This window comes from Hyperoodon ampullatus (genome assembly GCF_949752795.1).
Source record: "Hyperoodon ampullatus genome assembly, chromosome: 18".
NCBI classification, from domain to species: domain Eukaryota; kingdom Metazoa; phylum Chordata; class Mammalia; order Artiodactyla; family Ziphiidae; genus Hyperoodon; species Hyperoodon ampullatus.
In genome coordinates this window covers 14,175,130-14,197,376 of record NC_136931.1, presented here as the reverse complement: position 1 = coordinate 14,197,376, position 22,247 = coordinate 14,175,130, and the positions used below count along the sequence as shown (strand labels likewise).

General features: G+C 44.6%; 1 protein-coding gene across 1 annotated transcript in view; it reads left to right on the top strand.

Annotated features, from left to right (window-relative positions):
- Positions 1-22,247, top strand: part of HYDIN (HYDIN axonemal central pair apparatus protein) — a gene marked incomplete at its 5' end in the record, with an annotated part of 359,388 nt that overhangs the window by 302,371 nt on the left and 34,770 nt on the right. Inside the window, 12 exons of the mRNA XM_079723315.1 lie at positions 2,028-2,232; positions 2,953-3,188; positions 5,098-5,249; positions 5,362-5,551; positions 8,917-9,019; positions 9,246-9,524; positions 11,513-11,655; positions 13,690-13,908; positions 16,948-17,108; positions 19,671-19,768; positions 20,522-20,729; positions 21,896-22,108. Coding sequence (XP_079579441.1) covers positions 2,028-2,232; positions 2,953-3,188; positions 5,098-5,249; positions 5,362-5,551; positions 8,917-9,019; positions 9,246-9,524; positions 11,513-11,655; positions 13,690-13,908; positions 16,948-17,108; positions 19,671-19,768; positions 20,522-20,729; positions 21,896-22,108 — 2,207 coding nt within the window. The remainder of the gene's footprint in view (positions 1-2,027; positions 2,233-2,952; positions 3,189-5,097; positions 5,250-5,361; positions 5,552-8,916; positions 9,020-9,245; positions 9,525-11,512; positions 11,656-13,689; positions 13,909-16,947; positions 17,109-19,670; positions 19,769-20,521; positions 20,730-21,895; positions 22,109-22,247) is intronic.

Here is a 22,247-nt window from a genome sequence, read left to right as displayed (position 1 = left end):
TATTTTTTCACCTACCTTTCTCATAAGCATTTTCCTAAGTCATTAAAACCTTTCATAAATATAATTTTGATTCCTATGAACTGTCCTATCATGTGAATGTACAAAAATATTTCCTTATTTTTATTTTGTGTAAAATAATTCAGAATAAACCTCTACAAAGCTGTTTTGTTTTCAAAGAATGGAAATTCATGTTTGTCTTAAAACATTACTAATAACGTAAATCCACAAATAAATAAAGATCACGACACCAAAAAAACAAATAAATAAATACAAAGGAGAGAAAAGAAAAGAAAAAGAAATAGGTAGGGTTGAAAAGGTACTCAAGGAAAAAAATGGCTAAAAGCGTCCCACATTTGGCAAAATATTTAAACCTACAAATACAAGAATCTGGGAAAATCTCAAACAGCACAAACCCAAAGAAATCCACAGCAACACACATCATAGTCAAATTTCTAAAAACTAAAGACAAAAAATCTTGAAAGCAATGGGGGAGGACTGGCTCCTTACATACTTACATATAGGGGGGGAAACTATTTAGTGACAGCAGATTTCTTACCAAAAACCATAGGAGCCAAAAGGAAATGGCACAACATTTTGCAAGTGCGGAAAGCAAATCACTGTGAACCCAGAATCTTATATCCAGCAAAGGTGTCCCTCAGAAATGAATGGAAAATCAAAATATTCTCAGATGAAGGAAAACTAAAATCATTTGTCACCAGCAGATCTCTCCTAAAAGAATGGCTAAAGTAAGTTCTCTAAACAAAAAGTAAACAATAAAAGAAGGAATCATGGAGCACCAAGAAGGAAGAAAAAACATGGCAAGCAATTATGTGGGTCAATTCAATAGACTTTCCTTCTCCTCTTGAATTTTCTAAATTACGTTTATCAAAGAAAAAGTTATAACATCGTCTGATATGGTTCTAGAAGGATGTAGAGGAAATATTTTAAACACTTATAAAAGGCAGAGGGTAGATAAGCAATTGACAAGCAACATGGTGAACACTACAATTAAGGTGTGTATGGAGGGAGGGGCTCCAGAAAGATGGAGGAATGAAATCCTGCTGTTCCTGGTAGCTGTTAAAAGTCATTGAAGTAATCATTTTGTAATATATACGGTATCAAATCATCATGTTATACACCTTAAACTTATACAATGTTATATGTCAATGATATGTCAATAAGCCTGAGGGCAAAAAAATAAGAAAGGAAGGAAGCTCCTAAGAACCAGAGAAGTGCATGATAACACCCCATGTTTTTTTTTTTTTTTTTTTTTTTTTTTTTTTTTTTTTTTTTTTTTTTTTTTTTGTGGTATGCGGGCCTCTCACTGCTGTGGCCTCTCCCGCTGCGGAGCACAGGCTCCGGACGCGCAGGCTCAGCAGCCATGGCTCACGGGCCCAGCCGCTCCGCGGCATATGGGATCCTCCCAGACCGGGGCACGAACCCGTATCCCCTGCATCGGCAGGCGGACTCTCAACCACTGCGCCACCAGGGAGGCCCAACACCCCATGTTTTGAGCACAGATTCTGTGCCAGATGCTTTGCTAATTGCTTCATACACATTCTTTTATTGAAGCCTCCGGTGATCTCAGGGTAAAGTCTTTAGCTTCATTTTACTGATAAAATAAGACTCAGGGAAGTCACTTGTCCAAGGTCAAACAGTTAATACGCAGCAGGGCTGCGATTCAAACCCAGGAGCATCTGACTCAAAAGTCCATAATCCTAACCCCTGTTTCCCATCTGGGTAAGTGTTGTACTATGTAGAATGTGTCTGTTCCCTTAGACCCCCACTTAACCATGACTGTTCAGAAGGAATGTGCATAGAAAGAAGTGCCGAGAGAGCCCGTCCCTGAAGACCCCCCCAGACTCTCCCTGCCTCCAGGAGAAGAGCTGGGCCCAGAGAGAGCCTGTGGGGAGAGCCCCGCCCCCATCCAGTCCCTCTTGACACCATCTCATGACTCTGGTGGAAGGGCTCAGACTCTGCCACCCACGCTGCCTCTACCCCTCCTGCCCCTCCCACCCTTCCTGCAGGCTCGCTTCACCCACGGCATGTTCACCGTGTACCCTGGGTGTGGCTCCATCCCTTCCGGAGGAATGCAGGTCGTGACCGTTGACTGTGTGGCTGACCCTGTGGGAAGATGTGAGGAATGTATAGCGATTGATATCTCTGACCGAGACCCAAGAGACCAGCCCGCTGGCATTCCGTACAGCCTGTTGGCCGAAGCCTGTCAGCCAGGTACTGGGCACTCAGATGGGACAGCACCCCTTACAAGACCTTCCTTCCTCTGTAGCACCCCCCTCCCTTGCAGATGCCTAATAGACGTGGCTGGGCTTCCTTTGGGACCTTAGATCTTCCTCTGGTGTCTTCAGTCGTATTTTTCCTTATAGACTTAAGGGCGTGCACACCTAGAAGGGGATGTGCAGCTTTAAACTCCTGGTCTTCCTGAGTTTGGTCTGGGATTCTCAGATGGATAGTGTTACCTGGGAATCATGGTGCAATGGGATATGGCACAGAACCCAGAAACACTGAATCCTGCTCATGGCCAGGCCACTCCCTGTAACATATGCACAGAGAACAGTGGTCAATGACTGAGTGTATTACAACTTTAACCCAGAAAGATCTCAGGTGAAGCACGGAGACAGCTCCTCTTGCGCTGGCTGTAGGTCCCCTGCAGCCTCTCACCAAAGTGGGCCAAATGCCTCCTCCCTTCCTCAGCTCACCCCGGACCTTATCCTGCTTACCATTGGAAGGAAAAGGTGGTTGGAGTCTGGAGACCAGCAAAAGCAGTCCAAAAGAGGAAGAGAAGACAGAATTTGTCCCATCCCTCACACCTTCTTGTGTGAATTCCCCTCTATAATTGTCCTTTGCTGGAGTCTAAACCTCCAAATTAGGAATTACAGAGAGCAGGAATCGAGCTCTCAGCCTTCACCTCACAGTCTTCCCTCCACTCCCCAGCTTTCGTGACCGACAACACCACCTTGATATTTGAGGAGCACCAACTCTGTACCAGCGCCAACCTGTACAGCATCCTGCAGACCATAGAGAGCGGGGGCCTGTTTGTGGAGGATGAGAACAAGTTCATCTTCTGCAATGTCCTGGTGGGCCATCAGGCCAAGGCTCGCTTCAAGATCTCCAACGTGGGAAAGATCGCCTGTGACGTAAACATTGTGGTTAAGCCCATCTCCAACAAGGTGAGTAGCCCCAGTGGCCCTGGCCCACCATGGTTGGCATAAAGCCAGGGCAAGAGCTCCTGGAAACCCCTGCTCTGGAGCCTGTATTGTGAATGGGGATTATCTGGCTCTCAGGCCCCCTGGAAGTCATATGAGGGGACATATGTTTATCCCAGTGGGCGTCTCCTCTGGGTACCTCTGTGATAAACTGGTTCACACAACGGAGCAGCACACTCCTCCATCAAACACTCCTGTGTCTACAGGACAAAGCACTGTGGGGAGAGCCAAAGATCGGGTCATGAAGCCTGCTCAGGTGGCATGTTGGTCTGGCGAGGGAGAGTTGGGGGGTGTCAGACTATAAGTGTAAGGTGAAATGGTGAGCATTTATTGACCTCCTGCTGTATGCTGAGCACTGTGCTAAGTGATTTTTATTTATTATCTCATTTCATCCTCAGAAGTTTGTAGTATCAGATTTTGTATTATTATCCCCATTTTATAGTTGGGGAAATTGAGGCTCAGAAATGCTAAATTCTTCCCCTAGGTCCCAGAGCCTAGGGATATAAGGCTTGGTTTAAAGCCAAGCTTCATCTACGTGCAAGGTAAATAATAAGTGTCCATCTCGGGGTCTGCCAGACCAAAACTGCCTTCCCTGTCTGAGTCCGACCATACTAAGACCCTTTTCCCTCGCAGTGGAACAGAAAATTCAGGGTACCAAAAGAGAGGGCTGAGTCAGTGGGTTTCACTCACCCGTAACTTCTAGTCAGTGTACTGCAAACACTGCCTAGTGTCAGCTCAGCCACATCAGTTCTCTGCCGGATGATAGAATCTCGGCCCAGGCGGCCCTTGTGCCCCAGAGTTGGTATTGTTCTCATGTCTGATGGTGGTAGGGAGATGGCCGAGAGGGCTAGTCTAGTCTAGAGCCGAAAGTAGTGTGCATTTCCGGGGGACTGTCACCGCAGAGGGACACGGGTTGAGAGACTATTATCACTTTCTGACCTTTTTGGGACAGGAAAGGGCAGCTTTCTCCCTATTCTGTTCTAAAAACGTAAAAAGTGAGCAAGCCTGATTTCTAAACAAAGATCGGTTTTTAACAGGGATTTGCAGGCATTATGTTGTCATCTTCCTCCTTAATTTGCAGATTATTCCTTGGAAAGAGAAAAGAAACCTTATGCTCTCAGCTTAAGAACAAGAAGGAATAGTCAGTCTTGAATCCCACCTGCCTCCCATGAGAATAAAAAATCCTTTTGAGGCCGTTCCAGGGGTCCCTACAGTCCCTACAGTCTTCCCCAGACACTGCCCTAAGACAGGAGCAGAGAAAATGCTGCAGAAGGTGGTTCTAGCCAAAGCTCTTGGAGTTAGAAGGAGCAGAAACCCACTCAGGATGGCCCCAACATAGCAAGGTTTGCTTCAGTGAATCCGAGACCTCACACACAGGGCAGAACACAGCATGTAGCCAGAGGTCTGTGGGACTGGAACTGTCACCCGAAATTCAGCTTTCAGAAGACCAGCTGTGGCTCCCCAACTGCCAAGAGCCATGTGTTTCTCACACGTGGTGTCTCCATTGCTCCTTTCTCTAGTCTGGCTTCCAGCTCAGCCCCACGTCAGCAACCACCAGGGGTCTCTGGCATCTTAATTTATTTGTGTGGGTGGGGTGGTGGGGTGGCCAGGGGATCTGACTATCTGAGATATGGTTTAGTTCATCTGTTTGAGTCCAAGATCACAGGTCTGGCCAATTATTGCTCAGGGGTGGGTCCCTGAGTACCCAGGCCGCTCCTTCCGGGATCATGACTGTGCAAGCAGTGGGACATGCCTACTGCAGAGCTTAGAGGAGGGAGATGTCACAGCAGGGCTTGTAGAGGTGAGCAGCAAGCCTTGTGCAAATGCAAAGTGGCACACACACCGATCCCTGCTTCCTCCCGCCCCCATCCAGATCTTTGCCCGCATCACTGACATCTTTGAAGTGGAACCCAACAAGATGTGTGTTGCCAGCCACTCGCATGCCTTTGCCACGGTGTCCTTCACCCCACAGGCCATGCAGACCTACCAGTGTATCTTTGAGGCCACCTTGGACGGCTTGCCCAGGTACCGGCTCCCCAGCTCCCCCGCCTCCAGCAGGGCAGCAGGCCACACTCTCTGTGAAATGTCATTCCTGCCATGCTAGACTGACAGGCCTTGATCTTTCTGTTCCCTGCAGCAACCTGGCCAAGAATCGAAGCCTCATGTTTGATATTGTTGGAGAGGGGAACCTCCCTCGAGTGACCGTTGTGCGGCCGATTCTCCATAACCAATATGGAAACCCCTTGCTCCTCTTTAAGAGGCTTCTGCTTGGTCATTCAGAGACACTGCCTCTTGTCCTCAAGAACAGTGGCACCATCCCTGCCAAGGTACTGCTGGAGGGTGAAGCATGGGGTGAAAAGGGAGAATCATTCAGAAGCAAGACCTCTGACATTGGGGTTTCTGCCATCCCTAACTTGTGAGGACTTCTTTGATGTTCCTCATACGTTAACCTGGGTAAGACATGGGACATGCAGAGGGGAATTAGGCGTGGTCTGATTACATAGTACACTGATACATAGTACACTGATAATTACTGTGCAAGGCAGTGAGCAATGATAATATACCAAGCTGAGTAGGTAGGATTATGGGTGTTCTGAGTGTCTTCCTTATTTTTTCACTTTTTTTCTGTAATGAACATTGCATTTGTAATAAGGAAAAAAGAAAGAAACTTCATCAGGGGTGAGAGATATAACGTCAGAAGGGACTTTTGGTTCAGCAATTATGTTTTTATTTTACAAAAAAAAAGAGTGATAAATTGTGTAAATGTTATACAAAGAACTGTAGGACTTTTGAAAGTAATCTACTCCCATCTAGGGGAATCCAGGAAAATTTCACTATAAAATGACATTTGAGCTGGGCGTCAAAGGATATAGCTGGGTTTCAGTAAGTGGGCATTGCAGTGAGTGAAGCCTAGGCAAAGAAAGAAAACTGCAAAGACAAAGGCACAGAAGCAAAAAAAAAAAAAAAATTATAAGGTACAAATAGGAACTAGTAAGCACCAGCTTTGTGAGAGCATAGGGTATAGGTTGAAGAACAGTGAGAGATAAAAATAGAAGGGTACAGTGAGGGGACAGTTTGTGGAGGGCTTTGGATTCTACAAGACATTATTACTGTTGTTGTTGTTGTTGATGTGGTTAGGACTCATTTAGATTCACCCAGAAGTTAGCATTTTTATTGCTCTCCATTTCTGCATCTCCAACCTACCATCTGAGATCCTTTTTCTACCTACTGAAGAATACTCTTCAATATTTCCTTAATGCAAGTCTGCTAGTGGTGAATTCTCTCAGTTTTTATTTGAAAATCTCAATTTATCCTTTATTTTTAACGTAAATGTTGCTGGCTGTAGAACTCTGGGTTGGCAGTTGTTTTCTTTCAGCAAATGGGAGATATTATTCCAGTGTATTCTGGTTTCCATTGTTATGGCTGAGGTGTCAGCTTATAAGTCAAAAATGTTCCTCTAAGGCAGTCTTTTTCCCCTGGCTTTGTACCTTTGTATTTGTTTTCTGCAGTTTTACTATGATGTGTCTAGGTATGGATTTCTTTTAATTGATTTTTCTTGGAATTCACCAGGCTTCTGGACTCCGCAGTTGATGTTTTGAGTCAGTTTTGGAAAATTCCTATATGTGTTTTCAAATACTGTTTCTATTCCATTCTGTCTCGTCTCTCCTTCTGGGAAGCCACGTCAATGTATGGAAGGTCTTCTCATTATATCCTCTCCTCTATGTCTCACAATCTCACTATATTTTCCATCCATTTTTCTCTGGGCTTCATTTTGCATGATTTCTTTTGTCCTGCCTTCAGTTCATTAACTCTCCCTTTGGCTATATCTAGTTTTCTATTAACCTTCCATTCAGCTCTTGAGTTATTATATTTTTCAGTTCTAGAATTTTTATTAGATTGTTTTTCAAATCTGCACAACCAGTTTTTATGATTTCTAGTTTCATCCCAAAATTGTCAGACTTTTATTTCTTGAACACAGTAATCACAGCCATTTTGCAGTCTATACCTGATAATTCCAAAATCTGAAGCCCCAGTGGGTCTAATTCTGATATCTGCTGCTTCTGTTCATTTTTGCCCATGTTGTCTTGTCTCCTCATGTGCCTGGTTATTTTTGATCATGTGTTGTATTATATTTGAAAAGTTAATTTAGAAATAATTAGGCTAAGGATGTATTTTTCTTCAGAGACAATTTTCATTTGCTTCTGCCTAGCACTTGGGGGCACTAGAAATGCAGGATCACCTTAAACTGGTTTTAGGGCTTGAGATTTTCTGTGTTAGACAGATAACTCTGAGCAGGATTGCTATCCTTGGGAGAGCTGCTTTATATCCAGCCTAACTTTTGTCTTACTGTGCAGACCTTTGGGGTCCTAGTCTAGAGCAAAGAAAACACTCCCACCCCTCACAGGACTTTTGCCCTCTTAACACCAAGAGACCATCAGAAAAGCACAGTTCAGCCTCCCATCTGCCTCTTCCCGACTGGCAAATGCCCCAGGTCAAAAACAGCCCAGAAGGCTAGGCTGGCCTCTCTAGACATCCCAGACGTTGGTCTGGTTACTTTTCATTATCTTCTTAGCTCTGTGATGCTTCTGAAGTCGCGGGGGGTGGGGGTGGGGGGGTGCTGTTTGTTTGGGTTTTGTTTTGCATTTCTTTATTGTCTTGAGTCCACATTACCTAGTTTACCATTACCCTGCATGGTTTCCATTATTGTAGCTTTATAAAATGTATTAGCACCCATTCCCTGTTTTTCTAATCTTTCTTAATGATTTTTTAACAGTCTCTCAGATGAACTTTAGACATCATTTTATAATGTTCCTCACAAAATCCTATTGGGATTCCTATGAATTATTTAGGGGGGAATTTCTACTTTTAGAGTATTTAGGCTCTCCACCAGGGACAACATTTAGGATTCCAACCCATTTATTACATCTCCTTTTATGTCAATATTTTTTCATATGTTTCCTCTGTATAGTTTCTTATTAAGTTTATTTCTAAATATATATTTTTTTATCTCAGAAGCTTCTATGTGATGTCACTATTTCTTCTTCGTGCCTCATTTTTTATATTGTTCAATCTTATTCATGATGGTGCCAGCATTACTATCTTCTAAAAATGTCTGCTGGTTCCTCATACATAAAATATGATATATGGCTTTAGGTTTTTTTAATCAGCTACATGGCTCCCAGTGGGCTGTAAAGCATCCCTTTTCTCCAAGTAAGTCAGATGTCCACCTTGGTTTTCTTCTTATCTTGGTAGGACGCTCAGCATGACACTATCAGGCAACTTATGTGTTAGTACCTAGAAGATACTGGTTTTTAGGAACTCACATTCATGCAAGCCCTCATAGAATGATGAATATTCATTTCCATTTTACTAGTCTAGTGTATATTTCACAACTGCCTCTGTCAATAACAGAGACCTTGGCAACCCCGTTTTGACTGGGTAATCCGGAAAGTCACCTATACTCTCTGGACCTCTGGTTCCTTATTTGAATAGCAAGGACTGAGCTAAATTTTTGTTTGTCCGCTCCAGGTATAATATTTATTATGTCTCTCTTAGTAAGAAACTCGAAAAAGTGAGCACTAGGTTCAATGATTTTTTGGGGTACTCCCCCAACAGCACAGTATCTCACTTCAATTCAGAACTCATGAGCAGCCTGTAAGCTTAACACTCAATCTTATTTCCCTTATGCCAGTTGCATGTTGACCTGCAGGACCAACTAGGAGTCTTCTCCCTGAAGGGGAAGCCATCCACCTCCTACATCTACATCATAGAGGAAAACAAACCACAAGCAAAAGGTAAGTAGGGCAAGTATATCTTCTAGAGAGCAATGGGTCCCAGGAGCTCTTTTGTTAGAGGACTAACGTGTACCCAGCCAGAGTCAGATGCCCAGTCTCATCACCAGTGGCCTCTCTAGGTGAGGCTCATTCCCACGTGAGGGCTGCTTTCCCTTGAGTCCAGGTCTTTATGGATACGTCTTCCTTTAATCTGGTTCTAGATCATGTCTCTCTCTTCTCGTTGCAGCAAAGAAGGCTCACACAGCCTCCCTGGTTGTTCCTCCTGGAGACACAGCTGAATTTGATGTTGTTTTCCACGCCCAGAAGGTTGGGAGAATGGCAGGCATCATCCACTTGTCAGTAATCAACAACCAGTACGAGGAGACGGTCATCCACATGGTGGGAGAGGGCTACGAGGATGACATCACCTTGGACAACATCCACGGGCTGGTGGCTTCCTCCAGCCAGGAGGCCTCAGATATCTCTGAGATCATCGAGGAAAACACGATGGAAGACTTTGTGGCAGGTGAGAGAAGCAGCAGTGAGGTGTTGACACCTGTTGGCTTGTGATTCATTTTAAATAAGAATGAAATTTAAATAACAGGTTGGCTAGCTTCCTGGGAATTTAGGACTGAATCTCCTCTTTGTTACTGTATGCTCCTTCATGCCTGACTCAATCACTGCATTCATCCATGTGTTCCCTCAAAGAACAGTTGTTGAGCATCAGTGTGCATGTGCCTGGAGTTCCAAAGAGTAATTAATAAGAGAGCCTGTCCCTTAGGGAGCTTATTCTTTGAGCTCAAATTCCAATTTAGCTAATAAGAGAAATTCAAATTCCAGATTAACTAAAAAGTGAATACATGTCTCTCTGTAGTTTTCCCTGTCTGTATCTTTTAGCTGGCTCGCACTGGCATCCTCTGTTTCATCTGTATCATGTACCCTAGACATTCTAAGAGAAATGGCAGGCTGGTTTAATTAGAGAAGGTGTAGGTTTGTGCCATCTCTAGAAGACCGTTCTCTGCAGCCTCACTACTCAATGCGCTGTCTGAGAACCTACAGCATCAGCATCACCTGGGAGTTGTTAGAAATGGGAATTTCAGATGCCTTCCTAGCACCTCAGACCTACTGAATCAGAATTTGCAGTTTAACAAGATCCCCAGGTGATCTGTGTGAACATTAGAGCTTAAGACATGCTGCTCTGCAGTTTATCAAGCACTGTGGCTTCATTTGGTTGATTATATTCTTTGTTTTCTTTTTTCTTTTTTTTTTTTTTGCGGTGTGTGGGCCTCTCACTGTTGTGGCCTCTCCTGTTGCGGAGCACAGGCTCCAGACGTGCAGGCTCAGCGGCCATGGCTTACGGGCCCAGCCGCTCCACGGTATGTAGGATCCTCCCAGACCGGGGCAGGAACCCGTGTCCCCTGCATCAGCAAGCAGACTCTCAACCACTGCTCCACCAGGGAAGCCCAATTATATTCTTTGGGTAGGAAAATATTTACTTCTTCATTATTATAAAAAACCATTTGCTAAACACCCTAATTGTGTGGCTGACTGCTATGAAGTGAGTTATAAACACAGTCTCACAGTTTCTCTAGGAGTTTAATTATAGTCCTGGAATGTAGCCCTAGGCAGTCCATACAACATGGGTTAAAATCAGTGCTCCTGGGCTTGCCTGGTGGCGCAGTGGTTGAGAGTCCACCTGCCGATGCAGGGGACACGGGTTCGTGCCCCGGTCTGGGAAGATCCCACATACTGCGGAGTGGCTGGGCCCGTAAGCCATGGCCACTGAGCCTGCACGTCTGGAGCCTGTGCTCCGCAACGGGAGAGGCCACAACAGTGAGAGGCCCACACACCGCAAGAAAAAAAAAAAAAAAAAAAATCAGTGCTTCTCTTGTATCTGGTGTTCACCTCTGTTTGTAGCTACAGGGTGGCATCTTTCTTATCAGGGGTCAAGCAGGAGCCAGCAGTGAACCCTAGTTCAGAAATCAGATCTCATACTTATAATAGGGTTACCAGATTTAGAAAATCAGGACACAGCAGTCCCCATTACATTTGAATTTTAGATATTAAATTTGAATTTTAAATAGACTATAATTTTTAGTATATTTGTGTCCCAAAATTTTGCATGGGACGTACTTATACTAAAAATTACTCATCATTTACTTGTAATTCAGATTTAATGGGGACTTCTGTATTCTGTGTGGCAATTCCAGCCCTTAATATTACTGTTTCACCAAACAAATGGAGTTGGCGGGCGGGCAGTGGGGAGCTATGTTTTCCTTTGTACAAATGGAGGTGAGGGCCAGAGTGGGTGGGTGGGTGGGTGGATAAGTAGACTCCCCTATAGGAGAGAAAGCTTGCTGGCGAAGGACTCCAGGCGTTTCCAGTATAACCATCCAAGGAAGGTGGGGTTGCATGAGGGTGAGGCACAATGTCTTTCAGGAGCTGCCTCCATGGGGAAGTGAGCCTGCAGAGGAGGCAAGAGGGGACTCACTGCCCCCTGCTTCTGTCCCCTAGCTGCTCTGGTGAACCACATCCAGTTTGGGGACTGCCACGTTGGAAACAGCTATAACGTGAGCTTCACAATCACTAATCACAGCCAAGTGAATGTGATACGGTTCGAATGGCCCCTTTTAGCCACAGTTTCTTTCTCCCCACAGGTAAGTGAAAACCAGTCCTTGTTTTCTGCACTCCCTTAGGCCTAAGCCAACCCCAGTTTGATTGTCAGCCCATTCCCACAGATACATAGGATGGGATGGATGCATCCCTCACTCCGACCTGGTACCAGAAATGTCCCCTCTGGCCTAAGAGCAGAGAATGAGGTCACCAAGACTGATGTTGAGGAATTCCATGGAGACCTCCATGGATGAAGACGGATCCCAGTCTTCCCATCCCCAAGTGTAGACCTGTGTCCCCCATGGTGTGTGTTTGGAGCATTTGTCCTGCAAATGTGCTTCATCAAAAGCTAAAATGGGGGTGGCGGTTTTGTGGACAACAGAGATTTAGAAAATGTTACATCTTTCTCCTACAGATTCTAGATGCCCTTCAGCATATTAAAACCTAGTCAACTTTGTTTTACCTGGAATTTTCTAACTCCTTCTTTGAGTGTCTCACAGCACACGTTTTATGAATTGCTAACCAAAGCTCGACCTCGAACAAGGCCTAGGACCACGTGGCAGCAGAGCCTCACCTCTGGCCAGCACTTGTTTTTCATAGACGTTCACTTCTGAGTTCCCAGGACACTGGATGTATCCATGGCCTCTTGCTCTGTTTCAGCCACTGAGTTTGTTCAAGCACAGAACTCTAGGGGGTTAGAGCGAGGAGGGTTGGGGACCCACTTTTTCACCTTTAAATTAGGGTGCTATCAGGAAGAAGTGTTTTGCTTCCTGGAGAGATATGAAGTGATAGTCAAAGAAGGTAGAGATAAGCTTCTTATGGTCCATTTACACAGCCACGGGCACACACTCGGGTATACACCCACGTGTGTACACATACACACACACACATAGTTGTAGCCTTGGGAAGTATTAAACTTTCTTCTCCCTTTACTTTCCAGAGGAGGAGGGGTTTCTTATCTATTAGAAACAGGAAAGGACTATATATATAGGACTATATATAGTATGTATTTGGGTATGTGTATGTGCATTTATGCATGTTCAATCACAAATGATTTTATTCTACAAACCAAATTGGATTTCCCATATATCTGGAACACTTCAGCAAATCTCAGCCTTTTTGGTCTCAGGACTCCTTAATACTCTTAAACATTACTGAGGACCCTCAAAGAGCTTTTGTTTATGTGGGTTATGTCTATCAATATTTACCACATTAGAAGTTAACACTGAGAATCTTTAAAAACATGTATTTGTTCATTTAAAATATAATAACAAACCCATTACATGTTAATATAAATACCATATTTTTATGAAAACGGCTTTATTTTCCAAAACAAAATTGTGCGAGAAGAGTAGCAGTGTTCTACATTTCTACAAGTCCCTTTAATATTTGGCCTAGTAGAAGAGAGCTGGATTCTCATATTTGCTTCTGCATTCAATCTGATGCAGTATCGTATGTCATGTAACCTCTAGGAAGCTCCATTATATACTCACAAGAAAATGAGAATGAAAAAGTCAAATGTCATCTTAGTATTATGATGAAAATAGTTTTGACCTTGTGAACTCCTGAAAAGATCTTGGGGCCCCCAAGGGTCAGTAGATCGCACTCTGAGAACTGCTAAGGTACTGTGTACATCTGTCCATAATTTGTATAGGTCATATGGTTGAGAAGTACAGGTGGTTAAGAGTGTGGTACCTGGAGCCATACTGCCTGGGTCTGAATCCAGTTCTTCTAACATTAATGGTATGACCTTGAGCAAGTTACAAGTTTCCTTGTCTATCAAATAGGGGTGATAGCTGTACATCCCATAGGGCTGTCGTGGGGGTTAGTAGAATTTTGTGAAGGTTTAGCATAGTGCCTGAAGCATGTAGCAGTTTGGTAAATATTAGCTGCTTGTTTTTATGATTAAATTTCTAAGAACATCTTGTACATATTTAAGATGGTCTACATATACGGGCTTGAATGATGCGTTATTTTTTTGCCAAGACTTTTGACCCTGCCCCTAGAGTGGCACCATGAGGCATCAGAAGTCCTCAGGATTGAACTCCCCAAAATACTAACGCAAGGCTCTTCCCCAGGCGGGCCACCTCCACCCTGGCTGTGCCAAGGACATAGCGGTGACCGTGAAGTCAGACGTGCCCGTCAACCTGAAGAAGATGGGGATCAAGTGCAAGCTCTCCAAGATCATGTTTCAGCTCCCTGCAGACCAGGTCCCCGACTGGGACGACCGCATGCGCACGGTCCAGTGGGTGGACGTGCTCAGAAACACGCCCGGGACTTTCACTACAAAACGAAAAGTGAGTAGGTACACCAAGCCCCAGTCGGGCCAAGCCTGCCGTGCTTGGATGCCTCCTGCCCTCAAGCTCAGTGTTTCATCATTTCCTTCTTTCGTGGAAAAAGGAAATGGTCCCTGTTCCACCTGACCTGGGTTTCCAAAGCAGTGAACTGAACTTCCAAGCAAGCCACTTGCCATCCGCACTACATGGACCACACAAACCACACACCTTAATTGGTAGAGCTCTCATTGAAGTCTTTTTTTTTAATTAATTAATTAATTTATTTATTTATTTGGCTGCACCGGGTCTTAGTTGCAGCATGCAGGATCTTTGTTGCCGCATGCATGCGGGATCTTCGTTGTGGCTTGTGGGATCTTCAGTTGCAGCATGCAGGATCTTCATTTGTGGTGTGCGGGATCTAGTTCCCTGACCAGGGATCGAACCCAGGCCCCCTGCACTGGGAGCTCAGAGTCTTAGCCACTGGACCACCAGGGAAGTCCCTCCCATTTAAGTCTTGATATCTAGTTTGTAGTTGAGCAAATCCTCCCACCTTTTTCTTCTTCAGAAACCTCATGGCTAGTCTTTTAGCTACTTCCTTTTTCCCTCAGTGTCCAGAATTAAGTTAATTATAATCTCTTGTTTGCGTCAGAATCTCATCTTTGGTCCATGCGTGCCCCTCCTTTAATTATCCCTTTGTTGGTTTCTTTTTAATAATATAATAAACAGGGACGAACCCACACCCAACACAGGAAGTATAACCAGGGTTACCTGGGTGGTTCTCAGCCATCATATTCTGCCTCTCTCTAAGACGTGGTCACTACCTTGGGATCTCATTCCCTTGATTTTTGTTTTTATTTCTTTTTTAAATTAATGTATGCATTCTAAAAGGCATATTGTTTAGGTGTAGTGTTTAACTTTATTTTTTTTAAAGGTCATTGCGTGTGGTCCTCTGTATTGTTGCAGGCGGCTGTAGCACACCCATGCCACTGCTATACAGAATTGCATTATTATTTACCCATTCTTCTTTTGAAAATTAGTTGGGGTTTGCTACTGTGGACAGTGTTTCTGTGAGCATTATAGTTCATGTCACACGGTGTTCATTTGCAAGAGTTTATATTCCTAAACTGAGTCACAGGAAGTGGAATTGCTGAGTCACAGGATGTGTGAATGCTCAGCTTTCCAAGAAAATGCCCAAGCATTTCCAAAGTGTCTCTTTGCTAGTAGGAGTATAAATTGGTACAGCCCACTTTGGAAAGCACTTGAGCATTATCTTGGAAAAATAAGAGTATTAGTCATTTTATTTTTGATAATCTCTTTTATTCCTGTCCTTGTCTGCAAATGTGCTTGCCATATTTATCGCTCATATTTTGACTTTAATGAATCTTTTCATGATTATCTCCATACTGTTTTATTCTGAAGTATTTTGCTTATTCTTGGCCCTTTATTTTTCTAAATAATTTTTGAATCCATTTAAACAAGTACTGTGAAAACCCTGTTGGAAACTTGATTGGAATTGGATTGTATCTATAAATCAGTTTAGGAAGGATTGATAATTTTATAACATTAATTCATCCTTTCCATTAGCAAGGTATATCTATTTAGGTCTTTTTAAAGATTTTTTTTTACTACCATTCATTTTCTTTAATAGTAATAAGACTCTTTAGTTTTTTTAATTTGTTTTTGAGTCCATTTTATTAAATTATTTTTCTAGGAATTTCCCCTTCAACTAAGTTTTCATATGCATCTTCATAAAATTATTCACAGTATTTTCTTATCGTCTGTTTAAATATCTGTAGGATGGATGGTGATATCTCCCTTTTCATTTATGATATTTGTTATGTGTATTTTCTCTTTTTTTCTTCTTGATCATTCTCACCACAGGTTTTCTAAATCTTTTCAAATAAACAGCTTTTAGTTTCATTGGTCCTCTCTGTTTTAGATTTATTTTCTGTTTCATGAATATCTATTCCTACCTTTATGATTTCCTTTATTCTACCTTCTTGGAGGTATCTGACTCCAGAACTCATGCCTGTGCAGTCGTGATGCTCTCAGTAATTTCTTGTTGTTCAATTTCTTCCTTTCCTATTTCTTTTTTTTTATACATCTTTATTGAAGTATAATTGCTTTACAATGGTGTGCTAGTTTCTGCTTTATAACAAAGTGAATCAGTTATACATATACATATGTTCCCATATCCCCTCCCTCTTGCGTCTCCCTCCCACCTTCCCTATCCCACCCCTCTAGGTGGTCATAAAGCACCGAGCTGATCTCCCTGTGCTATGCGGCTGCTTCCCACTAGCTATCTATTTTATGTTTGGTAGTATATATATGTCCATGCCACTCTCTCACTTCGTCCCAGCTTACCCTTCCCCCTCCCCGTATCCTCAAGTCCATTCTCTAGTAGGTCTGTGTCTTTATTCCTGTCTTACCCCTAGGTTCTTCATGACATTTTTTTTTCTTAAATTCCATATATATGTGTTAGCATACGATATTTGTCTTTCTCTTTCTGACTTACTTCACTCTGTATGACAGACTCTAGGTCCATCCACCTCATTACAAATAGCTCAATTTCATTTCTTTTTATGGCTGAGTAATATTCCATTGTATATATGTGCCACATCTTCTTTATCCATTCATCCGATGATGGACACTTAGGTTGTTTCCATCTCCTGGCTATTGTAAATAGAGCTGCAATGAACATTTTGGTACATGACTCTTTTTGAATTATGGTTTTCTCAGGGTATATGCCCAGTAGTGGGATTACTGGGTCATATGGTAGTTCTATTTGTAGTTTTTTAAGGAACCTCCATACTGTTCTCCATAGTGGCTGTACCAATTCACATTCCCACCAGCAGTGCAAGAGTGTTCCCTTTTCTCCACACCCTCTCCAGCATTTATTGTTTCTAGATTATAGGTTTGGCCTCATCATTTCTTCTGGAACTTGAGTCTGTGAGTTGGTTCTCATTTGCCTGGGTAGAAGGAAGCACTGTTTTATCTCCCCATTATTCCTGTGAGGCAGGTGGCTCTGCATCACTGAGGACACGGCTGCCTTTGTTACAGGTGATAGAGACGGATCCTGAGCCTGCTTACTCAGTACTAGAAGAAAACTACCAAGAACTGCAGCTGCAGATCAGTGCCAATGTGAATTTCGCTTCATACAAGTGCCAGACGAGCGACGTGCACTTTAAGGAGACACTGGTTCCCCAGACCCGAGTGTTTGAGTGAGTCATCAAAAGCCTCCTGACACTCTCAGAGAAGTTCTTTCTCTCCATCATTCACTGGCTCCTTCATCAAACATTTATTCAGTGTCCACAACAGCATAGACCAGACATCACATCTGCGCACCAGAGGGTCTTTGTAGGTCCAATGAAACATTCAGACCCACAAAACTATTGAAGTTCACACTTGGAAATCAAGATGTAGACCTGGAAACACAGTCTTACCGGGAAGGTGGCATCAGGCAATGGGCTTCGGTGGGAACAGTCCTTGCAACAGCCTGTATCACCACCCAGGAACTATTCCTGTTGCCCCTGCCCCAGGTGACAGCTTGGACGATACCTACGCTAGCGGGCGTGGGGTCCATCTTAGCTTAGAAGGCCGTGACCAACAGAAGCCAACATTTCTCCTAACCACTCCATGGCTATAGCTTCCAGGATCCCTGCAAGGGACATGCCCAGTTACAAGAGTCACTACACTCAGAGAACCCCAGTGCTATGGCCTCCCTCCAGGGAGTCATGATTCCTCCCAGTCCCGCCCAAAGCAACTTACCAATCAGGGGTCATTTTTACTATAAACAAAGTTGTCTAATAGTATGGCTGACATTTCTCTTATCAGGCTTTCACGGAAGCAGAACTAGAAAATTAATTCAAAGTCGAAATTGTCCTTAGAAGGAGAAAGGGTTATGTTAACCCTTTAACCACACTCAGGTGATACAAGGATGCTGTGGGTCCTGCTCTCAAAGAGCTCATAGTGGGTGTTGGGGGAAATGGGTGAAAGTAGTTCAATTGATGGTTGCAGTACAGTGCTCTGAGTTTGCAGGAAGCGTACCTAAAGCAGACCAAGATATGGGGAGAGACAAGTGTCTGGGAAGGCTTCCCGGACAAAGTGGTGGCCCAGCTGAACTTTGGAGGAGAAATAGGAGGTGGCCAGGTGAGGAAGTGAGAAAAAGGGCCTTCAGGCAGAGAGAGCAACACAGACAGAGAGAAAGCCTGTGACTATTCTTTGAGAACTGCAAACACAAAAGTGTAAGCCACTGACATCTCTGCATTGTAAAAATTAGTAATTAACTTGTTCAACTCATTCTGCATTTGTGGCACTTAAGGCGTCCGCTCAAATTATTATAGAACCAAAAGGTAGGAAGCAGGAAGTGGGATCTTCTGCTGAAGGCCATTTCACCTACAGCAGGGGTTGGCAAACTCTGGCCCATGGACCAAACCCAGCCAGCTGCTTATTTTTTTTTTTTTTTTTTTTTTTTTTTTTTGGTATGCGGCCTCTCACTGTTGTGGCCTCTCCCGTTGCGGAGCACAGGCTCCGGACGCGCAGGCTCAGCGGCCATGGCTCACGGGCCCAGCCACTCCGCGGCATGTGGGATCTTCCCGGACCGGGGCACGAACCCGTGTCCCCTGCATCGGCAGGCGGACTCTCGACCACTGCGCCACCAGGGAAGCCCTGCTTATTTTTATAGATACAGTTATGTGGATACACAACTGTGCCCGTCTGTTTATTATCGTCCACGGCTGCTTCTGCACTTCCACAGCAGAGGGAGCAGTTGCTGCGGAAATCTCTGGCACACAAAGCCAAAAACCTTACTCTCTGGCCCTTTACAGAGCATTTGTTCACTCCTGGACCTAAACCAAGAATACGTTTTACTAAAAGTATTCTGTGCCACTGAGATTTCTCCTCTTTATAAAAATTTGCTTTAGGATAAAGACCAGTGCTCATAAATTCACACAATTCATAAATTCACACAAGCCCCTGAGGCCAAAGCACTTGACTTCAGGCACAGCTACATGGTCTACCTGGACCGGATAATGGGAATCTAACCCCTAAACCCCACCTTTAGACCTACTGCCCCCGCCCCCGCAACTCTCAGCTCCTACTTCTCCCCTAAAACTGGGAAGAGCATGTGTGTTTCTTTCTCTTGCACAACCATTTTCTTACATCAAGGCCTCATCCTCTTGCTGTGACTGTGACCAAGTTTAATCGTGATTCCAGAAAAAGCCTCTATCTCCCAGTTCTTGTCTTAGAGCAGGGAAACTTGAGACAAGAAAAGTCTCCACTAATTGAGAATTTGTGACAAGTATGTGTCTCAGCCAGAGAAGGCATCTGAGGCAGGAGTCAAAGGGTTTCTGACCACAAGGACATTGTTTCTGGTGGAAAGTGATTCAGGAAAGGAGAGGCTTTAGAATTTGCACGTGAGGGAGGTGCTGTCTTGTGAAATAGAGTTTGTTTCCTCTCTCATGGGAATTTTTCAGGATTACCTTGATGCAGGCTGAGAGCTCATTGCACAGGCTGCCGGTAGTATGCAAGATGATTTAAGTGCTAAACATCTGCATACTTTTACTTTTAATGGCTATATATATATTTGTGTGTGTATTTTAGAAGGAAATATAACTAGTATATCGCATGCATGATTTCAGATAAAATTGCTTAAAACTTGTCTTTGAAGAAATATTTAAGAAACGAAATGACTTGACTTAAAAAAGTTAACAGTACAGATGATGTGCAGACAGGACAAAAATCTGAAGCACATTTCTCACTTCCATTCCCTGATCTGTTTTCAGGTTTGAACTGATTAATTCAGGAAACGTGCAGCTGGAATTCAGCTGGATCTCAGAAGAGACGGCAAAGGCTGTCAGCTTTGCAATGCCAGATCACCAAGGTAAATGCGGTGACGGGTAAAACCCAGGGCTTGAACTGGGTCCCCAGTTAGTACAGGAGCCTTGTTCATGGAGATGCAAGCACTGCTCCAACGGCCCCCTGAGAAGCAAAGGAGAAGCAGAGCAGAGGCCTCCTGGCACCTGCAGAGCCAAAAGGGCCTGAGAGACTCAAGAGCTGAGATCTGCCTTCCTGGGGCCCACACAGATCCCTAGGCATCTTTTCTTTTAGATCTTAACCTTCTAGAAGATTACAGACTCTTGGAGAAACTGATGAAAGCTATGAACTGTCTCCCCAGGAAAATACACACCCATGCCCAATTTGCACTTTAAAAAGAGCCCAACACTTAGTGGGCAATTATCCGTTAATTCTCTTTCAACTTGGAGATTCCCAGACCTTGCTAATGAGCCCTTTTCCATGGGCCCCCAGATTATGAACCCCTGCTTTAAAGCAATGATTCTCCAAAAATTATGTTCACAGCCCATTATTCTTGAGGCACATGACCCACAGACATCTACTTTACCCACCCCCTTGAGCCAAAAGGAAACAAACATGAAAACTTGATGTAATTAATGGAGGTATTTTTCATGAGTCTCGTGTGAGAGATGGGAGCCCATTCTTTAGGCCCCGGGGCCCAAAGTATACCCGCTAGCAGAGGTGAGCCCACAGAGGGTGCCCAGGGCCTGTGAGTGGGCTGCCTTACACCTGCCCTCCCACTGCAGGTGCAGAATATCACTCGCGCTCTATCTGCCCCCAGGTTTCTCCCAAAATGACCAGCTTAGCCAGGGCATGCTGCACACGGGCAGCACCCTGGACAGTGCCATGGACCATTGGAACAAAGCTTCCCTGCCACCCTTCTCTGTGGAGCCCGTCTCGGGCATGGTGCCCGTGGGGAAGACTCAGAAGCTCAAAGTGAAATTCTCCCCAATGGAGGCTGGAGACTTCGAGAGCCATCTTTTCTGCCAGTAAGGAGATGATCTCCCAGCACAAAGCGCTGCAGCTCGTAGCCCCTCTTCTGTCCCACCACGCCCACCATTCTTTCCAGCCCCAGACCCCTCCTCAGCCCCACGTTACCACATTTCCCTTTGGAGAACAAGGAGAATCCAGTCTTTGGTATAGCTCATCAACCCTCTGTAGACCCTGCCTCCCACCCACCTCCCCTTCCCGGCCACGTACAGGATTCCTCTGGGCAACAGGATGGTGGGCAGCCAGCTGGGTTCCAGTCCTGGGGCAAGCATGAACTTGGGAAAGCTTTCTTGTACCTTTTCTGAGACTCAGTTTCCTCCTATGTAAAATGCAAATGACAATACCCACCTTGTAGAGTTGTGAAGACTAAATGAGCTAATTCAAGTGAAGAGCTTAGAACAGTGCTTGGCACGCAATAAGTACGATAAACATTAGATGGTGGTGGCGATGGAGGAGGTGGACCTGGTACATAGTAAACGAGGGGCAGATGGGACCCAGGTCCAGTTAGAGGAGAGTCAATCCAGTAACATCTGGTAACAAAAGTCCCTGATGTGGTACCCACTCCCCGGCCAGCTCCATGGAGAACACCTACCTTAGAGGAAGTCTGTGACCCATGGCATAGGGTGGCAGAGACCTATGTGAACAATAAGACCTATAGACACCCTGCAATCACACTGCAGGGACCTTTCCCACACCTGGGCCACCTAAGCTTGGTGCTGGGGCTCGAGGTCTGCTCACAACTAGTGTACTTTCTCCAAGGAGCTCAGGGTAGTTTTTTAAGGATGTCTGAGTCCTTTTTCGTATCCCACTAGATGCCTATGAAAGAGCCCAGAGGGAAAGACTCTGTGCTGACCTTACAGCAGGGAGGTTTTCTCACCATTGGCAAAGGAAATAACATGAGGCCATAGTAAGGTACACAGAAGGAACCAGAATTCAGGCCCCTCATACTCTGCCCATTCATGCATCCATCCACTCCACAACTTAGTGACCACCTACTATGTATCATGTACTGTTCAAGGCACTGAGGTTATATTGTTGACCGAGACAGACCCAGCCTCTGCTCTCATGGAGTTCACATTCTGGGGGTGTCATATTCATTTTCAACCACGAAAGCAAAAATCGATTAAAAAGTTAAAAATAGATCAAAATAACCTTATCCTCTCAGGATTCCTAACCTGCCACCTGGAGAGCAAGGCCCAGTCCTGTCAGCAAAAGGGCGGAGCTCCCTGCCCTTCTGCCATTTTGACCTGAAAGACTCGGACTACATCAGCGGTCATCGGCGCAACCCAGCTCTCCGAGGGCCTAGTGGTGGGGCTCTGGATCCAAACACCCGGGTGATTGAGTTCACCAGCGTGGGCATAGGAGGGAAGAATCTCCGGTGAGTCCTTTAGGTTTGCACTAGTTGAGTTCATATCCGTCAGTCCTTCTAAAAACTCAGAGGAGGCATTCAGAGTAGCAAGCTAGACTGACACGTAGAAGCATGCTTGCTATCCTGGGGTTTGACTTTAGAGAACTGC